General features: G+C 40.0%; 2 protein-coding genes across 3 annotated transcripts; one reads left to right on the top strand and one right to left on the bottom strand.

The window, feature by feature from the left end:
* Positions 1–10,827: 10,827 nt before the first annotated feature.
* lepb (leptin b) lies at positions 10,828–11,808 on the top strand. The gene is made up of 2 exons (XM_030046060.1): positions 10,828–10,986; positions 11,467–11,808. Exons 1-2 carry the CDS (start codon positions 10,828–10,830, stop codon positions 11,785–11,787), a joined length of 480 nt encoding a protein of 159 aa, XP_029901920.1. The 3' UTR covers positions 11,788–11,808.
* A 5,596-nt stretch (positions 11,809–17,404) lies between these two features.
* LOC115354863 (uncharacterized) lies at positions 17,405–20,198 on the bottom strand. Of its 2 annotated transcripts, none has more exons than XM_030045355.1 (3): positions 19,954–20,198; positions 19,045–19,745; positions 17,405–18,522 (listed from the first exon to the last, which is right to left on the bottom strand). In XM_030045355.1, exons 2-3 carry the CDS (start codon positions 19,721–19,723, stop codon positions 18,164–18,166), a joined length of 1,038 nt encoding a protein of 345 aa, XP_029901215.1. In that variant the 5' UTR covers positions 19,724–19,745; positions 19,954–20,198; the 3' UTR covers positions 17,405–18,163. The 2 variants fall into 2 exon arrangements, with proteins under 2 accessions (XP_029901215.1, XP_029901214.1); XM_030045354.1 differs by having other exon boundaries at positions 20,025–20,198.
* Between the last annotated feature and the right edge of the window lie 1,471 nt (positions 20,199–21,669).

The following is a 21,669-nucleotide window of genomic DNA, read 5'->3' as shown; positions in this document are numbered from 1 at the left end:
AACGTCTATACCAACACCCCCCCCATCCCCCCCCTCCATTCACAAACTGGGCTCCAGTGCAGGGCGTTCACCGTGCAGCGAGGTTTCAGCACCATGGACAGTTCACGGCGCATTTCAAGATCCATGGAGAGCACTCTCCTTAAAACCACTGCTTGACGTCGATTAACACGGGCCATGCCATAGTTTGATGAACACTGGACTGATCTTGCTTTGGTGTGAAGGTGGACCTACTAAGGCAACTTCCGTAGGAGTTATTTGAAGAGCCTCACACGGTTACGGGCCTACAGAACCGACCGTGTCAAATTGAGATAATTGAAGCCGATTCCAGGCTGTGAGCACTGCAATGTTATTCATTAGGGTAAATAATTAATCTAAATACACTCTTACGTCAGCGCACAAGCCAATCCAACATAAGCTCAATATGGGACAATGTTAAGGCCAAAGGCAGGACGCATTTAGAAAAGGAGCGATAGGGGATGTGACACTTTTTTCCCCCACATATGACGCATGTGGTGAGGTAAGCGTGGCAGATGCCTACGTGTACAGATGGCCCAGTCTACGGGTCCCTATCCACCCTGGGCTTGACGTAACACCCGTACATGCATAGGCCCCATCATCCAGATGTGGTGGTGTGGCGTGCGCGCCACCTCAACATACAACATGAAAAGACCCCTTTTTGTGAACTTCTTTATTGGAGCGTGAAATTTCATCGTATGCACATTCAGTGAGTTTACACTCACACTGTACCTTATATTTAATCCTGTATTACGTATTTTGCAGGTTTCTTTTTACACGGAGCAAGTTTGTGCAAAAAGCTTTAAATCGGCCTTCTGTGGAACACAAATTCCGATGCAAATATACGTTCCAGGTTTATTTTTCTGCATGCGTGATATGAACAAGCTCCTGAAAAGATTTTTGGCAGAAAAAAATGTAACGTTGCCAGCACACCTCTGATTATCTTGGTTGTAAGGATTATTGCTGCTGATCCATAATGCAAGTATTATAAGACTGTAAATGTGATGTTTCAAAGCCATTTTGTATATTCTCCAGAACATTCCTCCAATTTCTACCCTTGCTCACACAACCAAGGTGTCACTGCAATTGCATTGCAGCAAATATTAAGTGTTTTTATTCTTATTTTTATTTCTGAAATATAAGGGGGTTGGAGGTCAGATTTAGGGGCCAAAATGACTGCTCCCTTTCTGTAAATGATCAAGGAGAGTGTTTTTGTACACATGGCAGGATCTAATATTCTGACAAGTTTCTGGAAACCATTTCATGGTGAAATCTGAGCTGATAACAATACTTCCTGTGTAGAATGAGATGTGAACTGAGCTTAGCGACTCTAACAGTCCCACAGTAATCTCCTCTCTAAAACATTTCTTACAGTGTCATATTTACTAGATCACACAACATCGTGTTAATACATGACAGTGCAAAAGCAGGAATTTATTAAAGAGTTTTTCTCATTGGGAAGAAAAGATAGGATCTGCTTTGTAACAAATAGCCCACAATCTAGACACAGTTCTTTTCAGCACTGTAACGAAGGAATAAAGTTAGAATGGTAATATGAGCCCTATGAAAAGCAGACACCAGAGAGCCAATTCATCCAAAATATAGCTGGCATAGTGAAACATGGCATTTACATACAGTATGTACTGCTAAATTAGGGTATAAAGGCAATAACAAACGACAAAATGCTTTCAAATTAAACATGCATAAAAGCACTTTTTGTTGAAGTGTATTCTAAACATTGTGAAACTGGCTTTACAAAGACACACCCTGAGGTGAAGCGATAGGATGAAAAAAACGTGAGCGAAACCAAGCACCACATTGTTATATGCAGTCTTCTAAACACATTATGATGAAGACTGGAAATACACTTCCAGTTGGTGACTTTGCAGACATTTATTTTATTTAGATAAGGGTGTGGCATGGTATGGCGCCTAGAGCACCAGAACAACCAGCAGGAATTGTGAATTTCCTTCGGGATGAATAAAGTATCTATCTATCTATCTATCTATCTATCTATCTATCTAGGACTTCAGTTACACAGTGAATATGGACTGCTTTAGAAAGTCCCTGCGTGCATCACATGTGCTTATGGGTCTTATTTTTTTCTGTAGGTGCAGGAGCTGAAACAAGGTGAGCACCATGATGTCACAGTTTTGTCCTTTGTGGGTCTTTTTGCGGTCTGGGCTTGCTGTTCCTAAGGCAGTAGCCAGGAAGCCCTTACCCCAAAAAGTATCTGCGTTGGATCCTGGCATCTGAATAAGACACCTCCTTGCTCCCTAATGGAACAGTGAGTATCTCTTAGTCCTGTGGGTGTTTGAGAGTGAGGCCACAACTCATTTGTGGCATGCACACACTACTAAGAAGTGCTTCATGATCATTCGTAATCTGAGTGTCTCAAAAGAATTTCATAAAAGTTAGGTGTGGCCTTTGATCAGTTGTGAATTTAAAAAAAGAGAGTGCTAAATAGGATGCAGTTGGGAGGCATACAGGATGTGGTGGAACAGATGTCTAAATCAGAGCATGCAACCTGAGAGAAATCCTATTGCAAAGAGTCTTCTTACAGTAAGAAATAGATTCTAGCCTTTCTTGCCTTGACTCCAAATCAAATAGAGTGTCAAGGAAAACCACTACACTTCCTGGAATTACACTGAGTCTAAAGTCGAAATTCACACTATGGACAACATTTTAACATAGACTCTTACCTATTTTAGCATGAGTGTACTTACAATTTTTTCACAATCCACTGTATGCAACAAAGGGAGTGTCTGTAGGCTGGAACTACACCATATACTGTAATGTGCAAGATATTAAGGACAGTTACTCCTCTCATGAAGTACACCGATAAGGTGAAACCAGGTAAAGCCATTTTCTCTTAGAGTAAGGGATTTTTAAGCTTGGGGACAGCTGAAGTGTGGATTGCTTAAAAGAAATGCAACTCAACATCAGGAATACATGCCTAATATTTTGTAGATTCAGTGAATAAGACCTTTCCTACTTTAATTATTCAATACAGTTTCCTTAATCCTTTCATCTCAAAACACCATGTTTTACTCCTAATTTTGATCTTTGTTTCTATCTCACTTTCTGCTTGACCAAGACACTTCAAACAAAATTACCTATCCAACATTTGTATTCATATATCAGCAGCACAAGTATGGTTCAGATAACATAAATCTTGTGTGAATTTTGGAATAATGCATATATCAAGATAGCTCAAGGTGGACTTTTTGAGGGTGTGGTCACTGCCTGATGCTTTTCACACTACCTACCTTGCTGAAATTTGGACAATAAGGTGATAATTCTACCCAAATTGTTCAATTTTGTATAGCCCTCATATTTGATTGCCAATAATGCATTATATTCTGTAATCTGGGGATGTCAGTTGTTTTGTGAGGTGAAACAACAGTTTGAATTGGATGCACATACTGAGCACATCAATTGAGGAAAAAACAACCTATGGCACTGAACCTCTGATGTACGCAGAGTTACGTAAGCTTGGTATTTATCCAAATCCATGGGCATACACAATCTGGTTATTACATGTCTACGCCTGAGGCAATTCTTGCTTCTTGTGCACTGACTAGGACACCAGCTAAGTGTGGATTTTCTTCTGCTCACCATGTGACTTCACCACCCAGGGAGTGCGTGTGTGTGTGTGTGTGTGCATTTGTGTGTGCATATATAGGCGTGTGTGCGCTCTACGTGCATGTGAGACTTTATGTACAGTTCTGAATTAACATATTAATAGGAACACATGTTAAGTGCGTTCATGCAGATGTGTCCAGTGTCCCTTCCTAGCCATCTTCATATTAAATTCATTTCATCTCCCCATTTTCACATTTCTACTTATCTATTCCAATATTTATCGCTTAATGCGCTGTCTGTTTCTGTTCTCTGTTTGGTCAGTCATCAGTTCAGATGTAAGGTGCTCTACTAGGGAAAGCAAGACCTCCCCTACTTATTTGTTGTGTAAAGTAAAGTAGAAATCAACTCTTAGTGACGTCTGACCCATGTTATACTGGTGAGGAAAAAAACACATGCTGAACAAAAAATGTGTTAAAGAAGATAGGATGATTACTGGCTCTAAAGAGGAATGAACTTTTTAACTTTAGGAACAACAGAGCTTGTTCCAATTCAGATAGCCCAGCTGGGACGATTCACTAATTATTTATCTCAGTTTGAAAAAAAAAAAAAGGAAAAAAAAAAAACATACAAACAGATTTTACAGCCCAAGCAAAAGCACTAACTAATCCCAGACTAAAGCACCCACTCTTCCTGTCCTGTGGGTGGCTACTACAGTACTATAGTGACTAATATGAGTGAAATGCTTTCTGGTAGACTGGGCGCCTGCATCCATTAATTGACCTAACAAATCTCTGACTGACCTTCAGATTGAAGCTAGAGATTCCCAGTGAAATCATGACTGTGGCCCACAATTTGTGTGTCACATGTAGCCCTGGGATATAGGACAGTGCCTCATCCATGTCATCAGATGGGGACGTGGGTTGGTGGATGCACTTCTGCTGCACTCCCACTGGTAATGGAGTAAATGAAACTGGTAACCACAGGCAAAGACAGCACAGGGTGATGTTGTCTGGTATTATATATGTTCAGTGTCTGTGACTTCTTGACCTCTGAGACTAAATAAAATATTTGAAAAGAAATAATCCTGTTGGGTGTTTTTTGATGTCTGTAAAGCATAGTATTTTTACATTAGATATATGTTTTTGTACAGGCTGAACCTTTTTTTAAATTCAATTCACAACCTTGAGATGGAAACCTGGCAAACCCGTCTCCTCAAGAGGACTTTCAGTGGCAGATGTACTGGGATATAGAGACAGTCTAAAGGCTACGGTGTGAAGGTGAAGCTGGAAATATCTGTGTTCTGTACCCCACTTTAGCTGTGGGGAGGAGAACCTCAGCCAACAGAGTAGTTTAGCTCAGGAAGGTAACTTATATGAAAGATGCAGAAACCAAACAACAACAATCAGCAACAATCAAAGAAATGAGCACACTAGATAAAACAGGTAGAGGCAGTTAGATAAGGGATAAAGGTCAATGAGCTGGGACAGGAATGATCCTCATAACTAACACCACACGGTGCAAGGACGCAGTATTGGGATAATTCAAGGCCACAAATGGCTGAAGTCTGATAGATCACATTTCAGTGGAGATTCTCCTTATGCAAAGGGGAAGTGCATGAGGAGGGAGTGATGATTTATAGAACTGAGACGAGCTCGATACAAACTGGCAAGCTACCCTCCCAGTTACTGTAAATCTTTGGGTGAGTAGAGCCCCCCTGAGGATGCATTGAGAACCGCAACCAAGACTACACCATCAGCACTATTAATGTTGCCTGTGCTGTGCACAAAACATGAGCCAAACATCTGATATTAGTTCAAGAGACAAATTTTAAGAAGTACTGAATGAAGCCCAGAAGGATAGCAATTCCAGTAAGGTTCCTATTAGTTCCAGCTGGAAACAGATGGGCTGTGTGGCACATGGATTATGTCAAATTATGGCATATAAAATCTTGGAATTTTGTACTGGCAGTCCACGCCTCCCCAAAGTCTATGACGTCATCAGACCAAAGTTACAGTAAAAGCTGTTTAACAGTGCGTTATGTGGCGTAACAAAATCTACTATTTACTTTAACCCCATGAGTAACTTTGCATTTCTTGGCTTTTTGGAGAAGTTTCTGGTTTAAGCTCTGGTTCTCAGTGTTTGGTGTCTTTTTATTTCAATGTCATCCAGATGGAGATTAATTACTTTGCCAGAAGTGTACTCATAAAGCAATGTTGGAGACTCTGGAGGCTCTGGAATATCAGCATTGTTGTGCAAGACATTTGTGCAAGACCTTTGATTTGGCTGTACTTCATGACTTTATGTATTTTAAAGTGGTAATTACTGAGAATATCACACAAGTACCACCAGTGGTTCCCATGTTTTGCATAAGCTGCATCTAAAATCAAATGAAATACATTAAATGTGGTCCAAATGGTGGGGCGCCTCGGTGGCTCACTGTGTAGAGCGCATACCACATACTGCTGAGGCTAACTTTGCCTTGCTGCATATCATCCCCTCTCACTGTGTCTGTCTTATAAAGCAGAAATGCCCAAAAATAATTGTAAGAAAAAGCAAAAAAGTAATCCAAATGTTATCAGGAAAACACTAGGAAGGCCTCTAGACTATAGCATAGCAATGAAAACATCATAATCAAATAAAGATTAGAGATAATTCTGAGGAATATATGCACTGATGAGACACTGATGAAGTGAGTTCAGGTAAAACATAAATTCCCTTCTGGACATTCAATGTGGACGACCTCAGCATCCCACCACAGCTGCAACAGTGCCCTCTGTATCATTCATCCATCATACAAAATCAAGATATAAACTCCAGGGTGTAAAAATTTGTTCTTCTTCTGCTGCTGTAAAAACCAAGAGAAACAATTCATAATTGTTAGGTTTCATACAAGACAAAAGTTAGCTTTCAATATGTGTAGGGAAGTATTGTACCAAATTAAAATTTGGCAGGTAAAACCACTTTGGGAATATGATAAAACAAGACCATGTTTTTTCATGGACTGAAGTTTTGCTGATAATAAGCAAGTTATACAACTTGGGTCTTGAAATTACACAAACCGCAAAAGTTTATATCTGAGTTTGCACAATTTCTAGGAAAACACTGCAATGTCTTTCATTTCAGTATAAGGGAACTTGACATCAAATTGGCTGTAATATGGAATGGTTTAAATCATTTGGGAATTGTGCAATGCTGTTTTCATACTCGTTTTAGCGCCTCATAAAAAATATACTGTAATACAGTGTTTTAATTCATTTATAGTAAAGCCACTAGTCACACAAACAGTAAATGATAATTCCACAGAGAATAATAAAATCATTGTAGTGACACCTTAAAGTGAAAAAATGTTGACCATCAAAGCATGAACAATAGTTTTGGTATGTACTTTGAACTGTAGATTGAAAAAAACTTTTTTTAACAGGCTGCAGAAGGGGAAGAGACGTGTTACTGTTTGTGTTTTCATCTTCAATGGAACCAAAAAATAAAGAGCCTCAAGTGGGCCCTGTGCCATGTCAGCTTACTGGAAATGACCAGGGGAGTTATTCCAATAAAAACCCTCTCCCTCCCAATTCTGACGTCCCTTCATCCCCCGTCTGCCTCTAACTCCTTTACTCTGATCCTCCCTCCATGCCTCTGATCCCTTCACAACACATTTGTTTGCATCCTCCACTAATTTGTCCCCTCTTCCTTGTTCTCTGACCCAAAACTAAATCACCCACATGCAGCCTTTCAAATATTTGTTCCTCATTGTCCTCCATCATAAGCAGAGGATCCCAACCGTGTCATGCCATTCCTTGATATTACCTTGTCCACAGTCCATCCCGTTCCAACATAGCTGAAAACTGATTATATTTTGAAAAACAATTGACATTAATTAAATCTCTGGGAAATCTTATGGCATTGGTCCACTGTCTACAGAATTTGGCTCCAATTAGGAGTTCAGCTAGAGTTTACTGGGGAGACAGACAGTTGCACAACATCCACCAGCCATATGCAAGGGACATGAAATCTGGGTTTGTGGAAAGTTTCGGGATAGGATACCTTACACCCCAGTCAGTCCTGACAACATTTTGTCATGCGCCGACAAAATGTCATTATGCATAGTTATTGGTACTTAACAGAAGATAAAGTGAGGTATTGCATAGGCAAAATTTCTACTGAAAGGCCCTCTGTAGATAAGTGAAACACATCCATGATTTGTCAACCGGTGGCATCCTGGGAGTACCAGTGGACGTCTCACTGGTCTGTCCACCAGTGAGACTTCATTGCTTACAGGCAGAGATAGACTGTAAAGAAGTAAACACATACTGTGTGAAAATGTGAACAACGCAATACAAACAGTGTGGAGCAAGTCACTTAATTGGCCCAATGCAAACCACATTGTAGCATGTGACTGTGGGAACTGCATTCCCAAAGGTACCTCAAATATTACAGAGAGTGCATAAAGAAACAGGTGAACAACAGGAACACATGCTATATAGAATATACAATAGTCACGTTGTGATTAAATAATGATAAATGATATCATAATGATGATTAATTAAATAATGAATTAAATATACAGATATAGATATAGACAGATAGTTAGACAGATATAGACAGAGAAAAAAGAGAAAGAACATTCAGTATCTTGTGTCACCACTTTACATTATATTATAGCCAAAATATTGTTTAGCCCCCTAAGTAAACTCTGCTGCCCTGACTGAAACAGGCCTTTGTTTTGTATTCTTTGGTAATCAAGGTTTGCAAATACAATACTACATACCCCTACATATGATAAAAACTTAACAACACAAAGCAAGAAATTCTGTATCAAAAAGATAGCACATGACAGTAGTACTTGAAAGACTCGTTTCCATAATTTCCAACATTTCTATTTGACTGGCACTTCTGCTCAGTGTCACAACCTGGAACAAGACAATCAAATGAATAGAAATTTGTTCTGTCTACTGTTAATGACAGTATACTCATTCATCATGTTAATGTTGCATATTTTGTACACTATGTGGTTCTTGTTGTACAAAATGTCTCTGTATACACTATAATCTTTGAGGTATACCTGTGGGATTGCAATTCCCACAGTCACATATTGCAATGACATGTATTTTGTATTGGAGCAACAAAGTGACTTGTTCCATACTGTTCATATTGCTTTGTTCACTTGCAGCCCGCCAGTGCCTTGAGGCCTCTGACCAAAAGCTCACAGCAGTAAAAGTTTTTTCACACAGTTTCTTCATACTTTATTATTCTCCAGCTCCGGCACCTCTACCAAGCCTTTTACCAGATGAGTGGTGTGTTTTCTTCAGTTTGACTTACAGGAACAGATGGCCCAGCGATGCTGTTTCCAAGTGTGACCAGCAGATTTTCAGGCTGATGAAATATCTCTTTCAGAAATCCTTTGACAGAACATATCGGAACATATCAGATTTTCTTCAGTGTTGCCTCACAGGCCAATCCTTGACACCTTTCTTTTGTTGAGTTTGATATCCTTGTGTATGGTGTTTCCACTGGCCATGTTTACTTATGGAAATAAACTAGCACTGCCTCTTAAGTGATGAGAAGCACCTGTGGTGAAAGAAGTGAGTGCTCTGTGTAACAGCCTCTCGAATTGGCTTTGTGCTTTTATGTGGTCCACTTTGGAAGTGTTTGAGCTGGTAGATGTTGCACTGTAAGCAATAGGATGCACTGCCAATGCTCATCCCAGCTTTATCGATACAATGAGTATAGACATTTCCAAAACTGACCATTGAAGGTAAGGCACTGAACATACAATCTGCAAAATGCCTGCAAGCTTCATCTTTACAATCAAACTGTGTGTGGATAAATCCACACCTTTAAAATGATAACTACAAGCTACAATACCAAACAATCTCTCATTAAGAAGTGGTGGGACATATCCCCATTCAAAACTTTAAACCGAAAAACAAATATAGTGACAAAGGCATGAACAAAAAATACAGGTGTAGCCTCTTGGTTTGAACCATAGGCTATATACAATGTCAATCACAGAATGAAAAAATTTTAAAAATGCATAAAAAATCCATGGATGACTAAAGCCATGGTTGACAATATGCTCTTGGATCTAAAAAAAAAAAAAAAAAAAAGAAAAAGAAAAAGAAAGAAAGAAAGAAAAAAGAAAAAGAAAAAAGATCACGACCCACGTCTTTCCTTCCCTTTAATCTGCAAGACATCAAATTCCATTTTCATCTGAAGTACTGCAAATGCATTTCACATAAATAAAAAACTGGATGAGCTGACATTTCCATAAATATAATTTAAAACTACATAACAAATAATTTTCTTCTCTACCTGATTGGTAAGTATCTTTATCCTCTCTCTCATTTTTTGGCTGGGCATTAGTAGGCTTCCACCAATGCTAATTTAAGACAATAATCTGCCTATGTATTTCCCAACATTTAAAACATGAACAACATGAGATTAAATTGTGAGGTTATAAACAGGATTATGTCATCAAGCACACAGGATTAAATGAAAACAATCTTTTTGCAGGAAAACAAAAGCAAAAGAACAGAATGTGTGTGAGTCAGAACATGATGATCTGTCTATTCTTGTTCTTTTCTATGAGGATCTCCTGCACCATGGCCGTCAGAGGGGTTGACCTGTATGGGTCAGGCTCAGGTTTGGTTAGGGGGAGGAGAGATGAGTGGAGTGGACCAAGGCAGGAGGGAAACCTTGTGATGATTCACCCAAGTTACGAGTCAATCAGACGAGACTATTTAAACAGAGCCGTGCAAAGAGCCATGCAGCATCTCACTGTCACTCGCTGTTCCAGGAGCACAGCCACTAGTCAACACACAGGTAAGGCTCTGTTATGATGTGTTACAGTGCACAGGACCTATAGCAAGGAGATTATAACAATAAGAGTGAGAATAATACACTTGAAGTTTAGAGAAAAGTAATATTCAATTCTGAGCAAGTAGTCAAAGCAAATATTATATTTAGATACAATGCATGCATTATTGATAAACTTCAAAATGTAAGAATTTTACAAACACTCATCTGAAAGTGATTAGATTTACTTTTTTATAAATTTTTAATGTGCAAAACCGCCTTTCATTTGCATAATTGTTTAGTTCATAATATTTCACGGTTATTTCTGTTTTTGTAAGTATAGCTATAAACTTCTGGAAAAAAAATGCAAAGTTTTATTATAATTCTGACATTTGTAGAGCATCTTCAGTGCTTTGTGTTGTTTTGTCTATCAGGATGCAAATCCCTCTGGCCCTCATCTGTTTCTCTGTTGTGATGCTGGTGCCTGGGTGCACCGGTCTTCCCCCAAAAGGAGAATCTATGAGGAATGCCGTGCACTGTATAGTAAACATGGCTCAGACCACTCTGGTCCACATTAAGAAACTCAGAACAAAGGTACACACACTTATCTCCACCTGTATGCATGTTTTAACAGTTTCTCAGAGGGCGGTCAAAGAGCCAGAGCGTTGTGAGGTTAAATCATCGTGACCTTGGGAGACCTAGCAAGGCTTTTGATTTGTACATTTTAAGATTTTATATTACAAATTAACAGGTTTATTTTTATTGGTTTTGTTTTTTTTAAGAGGTAGAAAAAGTTTGACTCAGTCACTATTACTGTATCTGTACGTACTTTGATCAACAGATTAACTTTACTCTAAGATTTCCTAGAACACTTAAAGTTTGGCCATGTCATGGTCAAAGAAACACAACAGTAAATTCAGTAGTTTTTAAATGATTGTGGAAGCTTTCCTTCAACAACAACTACCTTCAGTGCCATGGAAAATGAAGTAGCATCATGAGATGAAAAGTAAAACCATGTACTTTATTTAAACACATTTTGGGAATCACTATTCCTTGGCTTGTTCTCCTCTTTAGTTGCCAGTAGCTCCGCCAGTAGAAGTCAGCTCTCCTTCTATCGAGGGTCTCACAAGCATCAGCCGTGACCTGGGACTCCTGGACAACGAGCTGCAGAGCCCTGCCCTGGAGCTGGTGAGCCAGATCCAGGCTGATGTCTCCAGTCTGGAGGGAAGGGTGCGTTCCCTCGCCCTGACAATGGACTGTACTGTCCCGGCCAGAGTAAAATCAGAAATCAGTGAAGACGTATTCCCTGACAGTTACATGTATGTAAGTCTTATGAAGGTGCAGCACTACCTGGAGAAGCTCCTTCTCAACAAGGACAAGCTGAAGGTCTGCTGACAGATTCACACACATGACAGGTCATACAGCAGCGCAAATATAGCTACAGATAGTTGACAGTGCAGTATCATCAACAATGTCATTTATCTTTGCTGAGGCATTTTCCATCATCTTGCTATCACTACTCTCTTCGGAGTGAGACACATATAATTGTACTGTAAAACATTAGAACACAGTTTTCAAGTTGATATCCAGTACTGTACAGTTCTGTTCTGAGTCTTAGGTCTTTTGCTTGAGATGTAAGTAGTTCATATGTCCCCCTTAAGGTGCAATAACTTGTTAGGCTTGTGTAACTTTGTTTTTGGTACAAAGACAAGAAGTTACTGCTTGACATTTTGAAATGTTTTATTTTTAGTATGTAGACATTGTGTAATGTGCAATGTGTGTAATTTTTGAATACATGGAAGAGTAGTGGTTTTGTTGCATATGCAAGTGTGATTTTATGCAAGATTTTCTGTTTGAATGAGGGTGACTGCTAATGTTTTTTTTATAGAAAGGATATTTTTTTATGAGGACTTTCTACAGAATTAGACCTTTAACCAGCAACCAGGATGCAATAAATGAAAAGTGTCTCTTTGTAATCAACTTTGCAATAAACATTTTTTGTCAACCATGAGGTTTGGCTGTATGTTTTTGTTTTAATGGGTGGTTTATTGAATTTTCTTGGCAAATTTAAAATTACACAGTTAAACCACAGCTTTGAAAAACTTAAGGTGACTTTGTGCCACACCATTGTCATCAGCAAAAGGAAATTAATAGAACTAGAGTAATATGCAAAAATATGATTGTTAATATGAATATTATGTGATTATTACAGCAATACTACATGTACAGTACAGTAATACTAGAATGTATCAGCAATAGTCATCATGTATTCAAACAGACACAATATACTGCAGGTCCCTTTGCAAACCTTGAAACAGTAACCTTACAGTGCTACCATGAAACATAGAAGTGCATGAAGTGTCCACTTGTGTCAGGTAGACTATAGAGGCTGGCAAATTACAGACATATTAACGGAAACAAACACACCACTTACCAAAGAGTTAAAGAGACTTTTTGTGCAACTATATCTATAATGGACATCCTGCCATATTAAAAACCAGATATACTGTAATACAGAATAAGGTCTCTGCAACCATCATCTTATTATACCACAACGCATTTCTTGAGCCTTTTCAAGCAAATAAAAAATAAACAACTGGGTAAAAGTATGTAGCTTAAAAAAAGGTAAAGTTATTGTATACCAGGTATTGTGTAATGTTTTCATCATTTTGAGCATGAAGTTGTCAGTTCTGTATTTAGATGGCTGGGTTAATAGCCATATCTCAGTATTAATATTTTGATCTTATATTTATTATATTTGATATTAAATTAAAATTTCCAAAACATAAAAAATGTTGTTGCTGCAACATGATCTAGGTCTTACTAGTAAGCATTAAACAGAGGACTTAGGGCTTGCACTTTTAATGCTTCAAGATTTTTTGAATAAATCACACAGTCTAAATCCCGCCAAAGAAATTCTTTAGGTGTAAAGATGTGTGTGAAGTACTCATAGTGAACAAGGTATTTGTAGATGGGCGGGCTCAGCTACTCTGTAAGTGTACTGCAGCTTTTTCTCCAGCAGATGTCAGTCAAGAATCTAGGCTTTGGAAACACTGGCCCTGTGTTGAAACTCTGCCGTCTATGCATAGTTCTGATACAAAAAAAAAAAAAAAAAAACATGCATGCATGCATGTATAAACCTTGTTTTTTTCCACTTTAAAACTGCTTGTTAGAGCAAAACTGCTTGTTGAGGATATAAGCTGATTTATTCTTCCAAAGATCCCACACTAATGAACAAACAGTCATGTACTGGGAGTAGCATGTGATTCCTTCTGGTGCCATGAGTTACTATAGACTTCAGCATGTTGGCAGCATGGTCAGTGCATGTGGATAATGTTCAAGAATGTGTCACTGCCTGCACACACACACACACACACACACACACACACACACACACACACACACACACACACACACACACACACACACACACACACACACACAAACTTAATACCAACATACTCAGCTGCACTGTGAGGTATTACTCTGTGGCAAAGTATTACAAATGTCTGTAATACCTTCATAGCTCACTTGTGCAGCTAACAGAGGTGAGTGTGCTGTCATGTGTTGCCAATGAGAGGCAGGAGTTAAAGGGAAAGTGGCATTTAGGTGGTGTTTCTGGTGGAGGTTTCTGTACCAAGAAACACAGTAGTCACAACCCCCCTCTGTTCAGGTGGAGGGGGGTTGGTCTTATCTGCCAGATTTGGTCTATGGCTTTCACAAATGGCCTTTTCAAGCTTGTTACCAGGCAGAGGATGGTCAAATAGGCTCAACAACCATGCCTCATGACAATTAACCCCTTGCACTCGATTTTCCCTTAAATTTACCCTCAATTTGCTTTATTGTTTCTATATTGTAAGACAAAAGACATACATTTTCTGTATCTGCTGGCTGCAAAGCTTCAATAAACAACATCTGGTTGTATTGAGTGATATATTCAACCTGTTAACGTCATTGCTGTTGTTTGATGGCTGCCCCATTACATCAAATAGAAAAGGAGGTGGGCCATGGGTCAAGGTTGAAGTAGCTAACTTTTTGGCCAAATGGGGGTGTGGTAGTGGGAGTAGCTTATTACAAAAAGGCTCATAACCTCTGAAAGGATTGACTAGCCATCATAAAAGTGTGACAGTGTGAAAACCTGATTCACTTTTTTTCCCTCTTTTTTCTCCAGCTTCAGGCATCAGCTTCTTAAACTTTATCTTGGACCACTGCAGCTCTGTACTTTGATATGCAGACTTCCTAAGCCAAATAAAGACTTTTGGTTTGTTGTTCCAAAATTGGACAGAATCCATAAAAAACAGTTTTTACCAACTAAAACTTTTAGCACAAGTGAAGCCTTATGTATCACGCACAGACTTTGAGAGAGTCATACATGCTTTTATTACCTCTCATTTTGATTATTGTAACTCCCTCTATTTGGGGATCAGTCGATCATCATCTCAGTTACAATATTTTCAAAATGCTACACCTAGATTATAAATGGAGCTCGAAAAAGGGATCTTATTGCCCCCATTCTTGCCTCTCTGCATTGGCTACCGCTTTGTTTTAGACCACATTTTAAGATGAAGAATCTTAAATCTTGTTTTTAGAGCACTTCAGCACCAATCACCACACTACAAACCCAATCTCCTGTCTCTGCATGTGCCTTCAGCTATCCACCGATAAGCTGGCCATGGGCTGTTAGCTGTTCCTAAAACCCAGCTGAAACTAAGAGAGGTCGGGCCTAAACTGCCACTGTTAGACCTGCTACCTTGATTGAGTCCTTAAAATTTCTGCTTAAAACCCACTTCTTTTCACCAACTTTTAACTCTGCTTAAAGTACCACTCAGTTGTGTTTGCTTTGTATAGTTTGTGTTACTTGGTTGTTTGGTTGGCTCATACAGATATTTAGGAATATACATTTATAATACTCTCAGCTGGAAGATTAATGTAGAAAGCCTCTGCTCTAGACTGCAACAAAGTTTGTTTCCTTCACAGACTGAGACTTATGCTCATGCCCTTCCAGGCTGTGATAGAGGGCATCATCGGATATGGAATGACAGCATGGTGTAGCGTCCTGTCTGTACAGCTGAAAACTCAAATTAGTCACTTGGTACAGACCACTATGAAAATCATGGGTACCAAGAACCATCCACCACTTCAGGCAATGCAGGAACAGTCACTGATCAAACAGGCCCAGAAGAATTTCAGACTCAACACACACTCTGAGTTTAAGCTTTTACCATGAGGGAAGAGGTTTATGGCCTTCATTTGTGAGCTGAACTGGTTTAAAAACTCTAATTCCCATGTCAATCAAGATTCTTGACGCCAACAGTTTCCTGCTAAGTGTAACTGAGGTCCAGTTTGTTATGAGGCCTCTATGAGGTTTTTTATGGGAATTTCTACTTTTGTATTGTGTTTTAGATGTGGTACAGTGTACAAGTGTTGTAAATGTGGGGTATACGTTTTAATTGTTATGAATTGCTATGTGTCTTGACCGTGGACTGCACGTGGATACCAAGACAAACTTCCCTCCAGGGACTAAAGAACCATATCTAATCTAATCTAATCTAATCTAATCTATATACTCTCAGTAAAAATGACTTGACTTGATTAGTTCCTGACTTTGTCCTCAAGGAGATGATGAAAGATTAATGTTACTGTATTTCTGTACTACTGGACTGCATTTCTTTTATTCTGCCCATTTCTGTTTATATGAAGAGCAGGATTGCATGAAATGTCACAGTGGTTTTGATGCAATAAATTAGAGTAAATTTGAGATCGGCAGTGTGTGAGCTGCCTGTTTGTTCCTTTGTTTCATCATGCTTTATTTATATAAAGCTTCTGGGTAGTCTACCCAAAGTAGTTTGTGACTACTAGTATCACTACAGTGCACACTAAGAAAACCAGTTCCCCGTTTCATTTACATAACATGCACTTCCAATAAACCATGAGCATGGGGGCAAAATATTACACACATCATTGTGAACATGTAATTTTCAACATCTTCAAGAATGAGGCTTTGCAAATGTCTTTTGAGGTAGGAAATGCATCCAGCATGTTTATAAGGCCTCGAGGACACACACAGTGTGTTTTGATGAGACATTTTGAATGTATACAAAAAGGTGTTTTTACAAAAGCCATTGTAATATTGGTAGAAGAAGTTTGATTTCCTTTTCATGTTCTCAAAATGATTAAAATGTTGACATTGTAAGGGTCCCTGCTAGCATTAAGCCATGTAAAGAAAACTGAAAAACTACTGGAAGGACTCCAGCTTTTTTTTTTTTTTTTTTTTTTTTTTTTTGGGCTCATTTCAAGATGTCCTGTACAGCCAAAACTGTTACTTAATGTGCTCAGTTTGTGGTGAAATATGTAACAGAGTGTCTTCCCTCCCCATCGCATTCCCTGCTGATGGACATGCTATTAATCATAAACCATATTTATGTGTGTAATCCACGTTTACTGCTTTAATATAAATATCCTCTTCTTTTTAGGCAATAACTTTGTGCCTGCCAGCAAGGCACCAAAGTGAATGTAAAGTAAATAAAGCTTTTGAAAAATGTGCTGGGTAAGAAAAATACAATTCACACTGGTAATACAAGCTACAAGCATTTTATTTCACACATGTTGCGGAGCAACCAGATCTCTGGTATCAAGTGAAAATTGTTCTTGTGCCAAGGAAGCATCACATGACATAAGCTTCACATTATGTTTTAAAACATATCAGTTAAAGGTGACCTTGCTCCAAATCATAACAAGTCATGCAGTTCAGAGAGCTGTATATGCAGTTTGAGGGGCAGCGAAGTAAATGAGCTTAAAAAAAAAACAACAATTTTTTACTGCCTCGGTTTATGAACTAGTTAGTATGGAGAGGAATTCATGCATATTGATTTCAATGGAACAAGAATAGCAATGCACATATTTTAAATTTGCAGTGTACAAAAAATGTGCCAAAATCCATCAATTTTCCATGACTGCTTATTTCTAATCATCCTGGGATAGGGGCAGAAGGCAGGGATAGGGATAGGGGCAGAAGGCAGGGAAACACCCTGGATAGGTCGCCAGTCTATCATAGGACTATCTGCCAAAATGAAAAATAAAATTTTCATTGCATTGTTTTACATGTCACTTCTTTTCTATCTTGAAATAAGTGGGCATTTACTTTTGATGAATAAAATGCTGAGATCACATCAGAACTAGTGACCTTGAGATGCAATCCACTGAACTATATTATATTCTACTGTATGAAGTTAGTGTTTTCCATTTTGGCATGTTTTTTGCTCATCACTATTCAAAAGTGATGTGTGTGCAATGCATTTCCTGTTGTGCCATTGTAATAAGTGCATTTCAAAGTGGCCTGAATTCCTTTCAATAGTATTACAAGTGCAACTAAACAAGATTTTTAAAAAAGAAATGGCAAAGAAAGGGGGTTGGTTGATTTTTGCTACCAAATACATTGGTAGATAACACAAACAAATCAATCAGGATACTTTATGAAAGAAAGACAATCGCAGTTTAAAAATAGCTAAAACTGCAATTGCAGTTGCCACTGAAATTTGTGCTCTTTTATATTAAGTTCCCATGTTGGGGAAAACATGATGGGTTAAACGGCATAGCTAAAGTGAGTCATCTCTTTTCCTCTCAAAAAATGAAATGCATTGTCAAACGCTAAATTAATTAAAGTTAAACTGATCAAAATGGGCCATGGAATCATCTCATGTGTAGTGACTGGATTGTATAGCAAAATTTGTTTCAAAATCCAGTCCTACCAGACTCTTATACTTCCAGTGCTCTACATTTTTGCTTTGAGGGATACAGGCAGTGAATTCAAGTATTTCTCCAGTGTAGAGAAATAGTCTTCTGGGTGGCATCGCATGTGAGCTGCATGTACAGATTCCTTCCACTTCCTGCTCTCCACAGCAACACCCCTTTTCCTCCACAGTTCAATAACTCTTTCAAGTACAAGTGGGTCACAAAGAGCATCATTTTCAGAAAAAAAGAAGAGAGCTGGTGCAGTGACAGGGTTGTTGTGGAAAACACTGAGGCTGCTGTTGTAGTAATCGGCTGTCTGAGTTTTGAAGAGCCAGAAGTAAAGCATGGCAGCGTTTGTGACCAAGCCCTCCAAACGAGGCATCAGCGTCTTGCCAAGGCCTGAGTGACAACAACAAAAGAGGAAAAGAGACATGAATCACACTGTGACTATGTGCAAATGAGCTGTCTGCAGACAGGCCTGGGGTTGACCTAATTATTGTCATCACCGCATTTTTGGATGGGCCAAGTCAATTTGATATAGGTGAATGGAAGGTCACAGAGACACAAGGTAAGGACCAGCATGTTCAGAGACCCCAAAAACCCACAGGTGGCCTTTGGCTGTGAGTTCAAAGGCAGTTTGTGTCTGGACCCCAATTCAAAGTGTCAATGTTCATATGTTGCTTTGTTGCTGATTCATCATGATAAGAAAATATCCTTATCGTTACAGCCCTATCCACAGATTTATGAAATGTGAATAATGGCACAAATCCTCTCATACAAACCACAACCCAAAGAGTTCTTGGACACATGATGCACTTAGTAGGTCAGCTGGCTGATGAATTATTAAAAAGTCTGACACACATATCCAGCACAAGAGAAACCTGAGCCCCAGAGGATCCAGGGTAGATCACTCTCACTCACCTGTTGCCATATGCTCCAGAGTCCCAGCCACCATGCTGTCGTAGATGTGCCCAATAACCCTCTGGGCCAGGTGTGCGTATTTCTTTGGTCCCTGGACCAAGTGGGTGAGCATCTGGGTGAAAGTGTAGCCTCCAATGGAACACGCATGGACCAGCACGGGGCGCCCGGCGAAGCAAGGCTCCTCCAGCACCTGCAAGACCTCTAAACCGTAATCCAGCCCCCAGCTAGGCCACAAGAAGTGCATAACACTGCTCTCCACCACGAGGACATCAATGCCATGTTCCAGGTAGACGTCCCGGTACTTTGCCACCCCACCTGGCCGGGCACCAAGCCAGGGGAGAAGTAGAAGAAGTGGACGTTGGGAGAAGTCTGACGTGGAATCTGAGGGGTGAGTGGTTTGGGAGGACACAGATGTGGGAGAACATGGGTCTGAGAGCAAGGGGGTACATGAGGTGTCTTGGGGGGAGGACTGGGGAAGGCAGCCGCTGGAGGGAGGTGAGTCAGAGAGGGAAGGAGCCGAGGACGTGGAGCATGAAACAGGGCAGAGATCCGTGGAAAGGAATTCTTTGGCAGGGCATAATCCCCGGTCTCCTGACGTTTGGATTGGTGTGTAATAATAAGTTATGCTTTTGCTGATCTTCTGGACTACAAAGCGTCCTTCGTCGACTTCCTCAGCCATTCCTCCACCAGACCCTGACAGTCTAGAACAAATTAAAGATCACCAGAGTCAGAGGGCAGGTCAGCACATGTAGCCTAGTAACACCAGGAAATTAGCCATTCTCATGCAATGACAGAGCCAAACATAGAGGTCGAGCAGAGTTATCATTTTATTAGGTATATAGCAGTGATGCATGTTAGGTGGTAACATTTTGGTTATATCCCAAATAAAATGACTCCTGATCAGCATACCTATTTTCATGCAAGCTCCTCAAGCCACCTCACACGCAAGCAATAGCAAAGCACTCATTTCATTCCGTTACCCCCTGGAGAACTGCAGATTTCCCATTTTGTCAGATGGAAATGTGCAAAGGCGTCCGGGTTAAATACGACTATTGACGGTCAGAACTGCCACCGTGCCGGCGTCGAGAGGAGTCTGACAAGTCGGCGCGGCTCCCAGCACAGCCGGATGAGGAAATGCTGTCAGCCCCCGGCCGGTCTCAGCGCCTCGCAGCCCTTCCGCAGTGCTCCGTGAACGCGCATATCCCCTCAACAACTCGACGTGCAGCTTTGCTCGCTCCCGTCGACTGAAATTCACCAGGGAAGCTGCTCATTCGGACATGATGCACTAAATAATATGAGTAAGGAATCACAACAAACAACCGTAGCGATGTTTTTTTCTGTTTTGTTTTTTTTTTTTTTCTCCACAATGACCCAGTTTTTGAACTAAAGACAAACAACGTGTGCCGAAGTCGTTTCAAAGAGCATTTCTCTCGTTTATGTGGTCGAGGTGGGCTGTATGTTTTAAGTGTGATGGATGGTTAGCAAAACAATGCATAAAATCATACAGCCATTAACATTTTAAAGGTTTCGGATGCAAAAGGGCAGCGAGGCTGAGCATGGCTGCAAGCTGCTGATCCCAGCCCATCCCTGTTTTTAGGCAAATGTGAAGATCGCCGCTGTTTGCCTGGTAAGGGACATGTGTGACAACAGACAGCCTGTTAGTGCAAGGCTGAACGAAACAAGATAGCAAAATTACATATTGTTTGTGTATTCCAATCACATTCATTTATACATTGTATCAAGAAGCTTAAGCCTGGTTCATGTCTGGATCTAAGCTGTTTAGCAGTTTAAAAGAGCAGGCTATTTTGGGTTGCATGTTCACCTTCCACAGCCTTCATCTAAATAGCACCACTGGCTCTCTGGAAAATATTGCAAGGTGATAAAGTTCTATTTTTAGGGCCCACACTAAACAACAGCTGCAGGGTGTTTCCATGCCACAAGATGGAGCTAGAGACTCATGCTGCTACAAAATGCAGCTTGCTACATGCCTCAGACAGAATGAGAGCCAGTGTGATGGAGGGGTCTCTTTTCAGGGTCTGGTTTTAATCGCCCAGGCTCAGCCAGCGACCCTGTCTGTGCCTAAAGAGAAAGACAGCAGTGGAGTTAGGACACTAAAATGTCCTCCTGTCTCCCTCATAAACCCATTCCTTTGGCAGAGGGTTTGTTTGCAGCCATTGTTTTCAAGAGGAAGCTGTCCCAGTTGCCTTCATACACATGCAGATATTATCAGAGCATTCCAGGAGAGTGATGACGACTTATAATTAACTTTTTTTTTTTTTGCAGTACCCACTTCCCCTAGCCTACTTAAACTTATTTGCAACATTTCCCAGAATTTCTGTAGATACCTCCTAAAGAAGGGCCGAGAACTTGTTGCTTGCAATCAATGGTGGGAATATGGACATATACATTTCACTAGCTAGCCTAATAATTTGTGAATTTGTGGGTATCTCTTTATGATCAGGGCTTACTTGCTGTGTGGCTGCTTTGCATTATGGATTATTGAGGCAACAGGTGTTGGAGAAATTGGTATGTCATTGGTTAGCCATTGATTTCCATTCATTCCTCTACACCATGAAGATTACCTCTCAGAGAGTTCAAGCTTTTCTCACAGGAGTATTCCATCGC

This window comes from Myripristis murdjan, chromosome 23 (assembly GCF_902150065.1).
Source record: "Myripristis murdjan chromosome 23, fMyrMur1.1, whole genome shotgun sequence".
Taxonomy (NCBI): Eukaryota; Metazoa; Chordata; class Actinopteri; order Holocentriformes; family Holocentridae; genus Myripristis; species Myripristis murdjan.
The sequence above is the reverse complement of the archived record's forward strand: the minus strand, read 5'-3'. Positions and strand labels throughout refer to the sequence as shown.

Coding starts and splice junctions, on each gene's coding strand:
- lepb (XM_030046060.1), top strand. CDS start 10,828: ATGCAAATCCCTCTGGCCCTCATCTGTTTCTCTGTTGTGATGCTGGTG. Junction 10,987..11,466: donor TTAAGAAACTCAGAACAAAG/GTACACACACTT, acceptor TCTCCTCTTTAG/TTGCCAGTAGCTCCGCCAGT.
- LOC115354863 (XM_030045354.1), bottom strand. CDS start 20,050: ATGGGAAATCTGCAGTTCTCCAGGGG. Junction 19,746..20,024: donor AATCTGCAGTTCTCCAGGGG/GTAACGGAATGA, acceptor AATTTGTTCTAG/ACTGTCAGGGTCTGGTGGAG. Junction 18,523..19,044: donor TCTGGAGCATATGGCAACAG/GTGAGTGAGAGT, acceptor GTTGTCACTCAG/GCCTTGGCAAGACGCTGATG.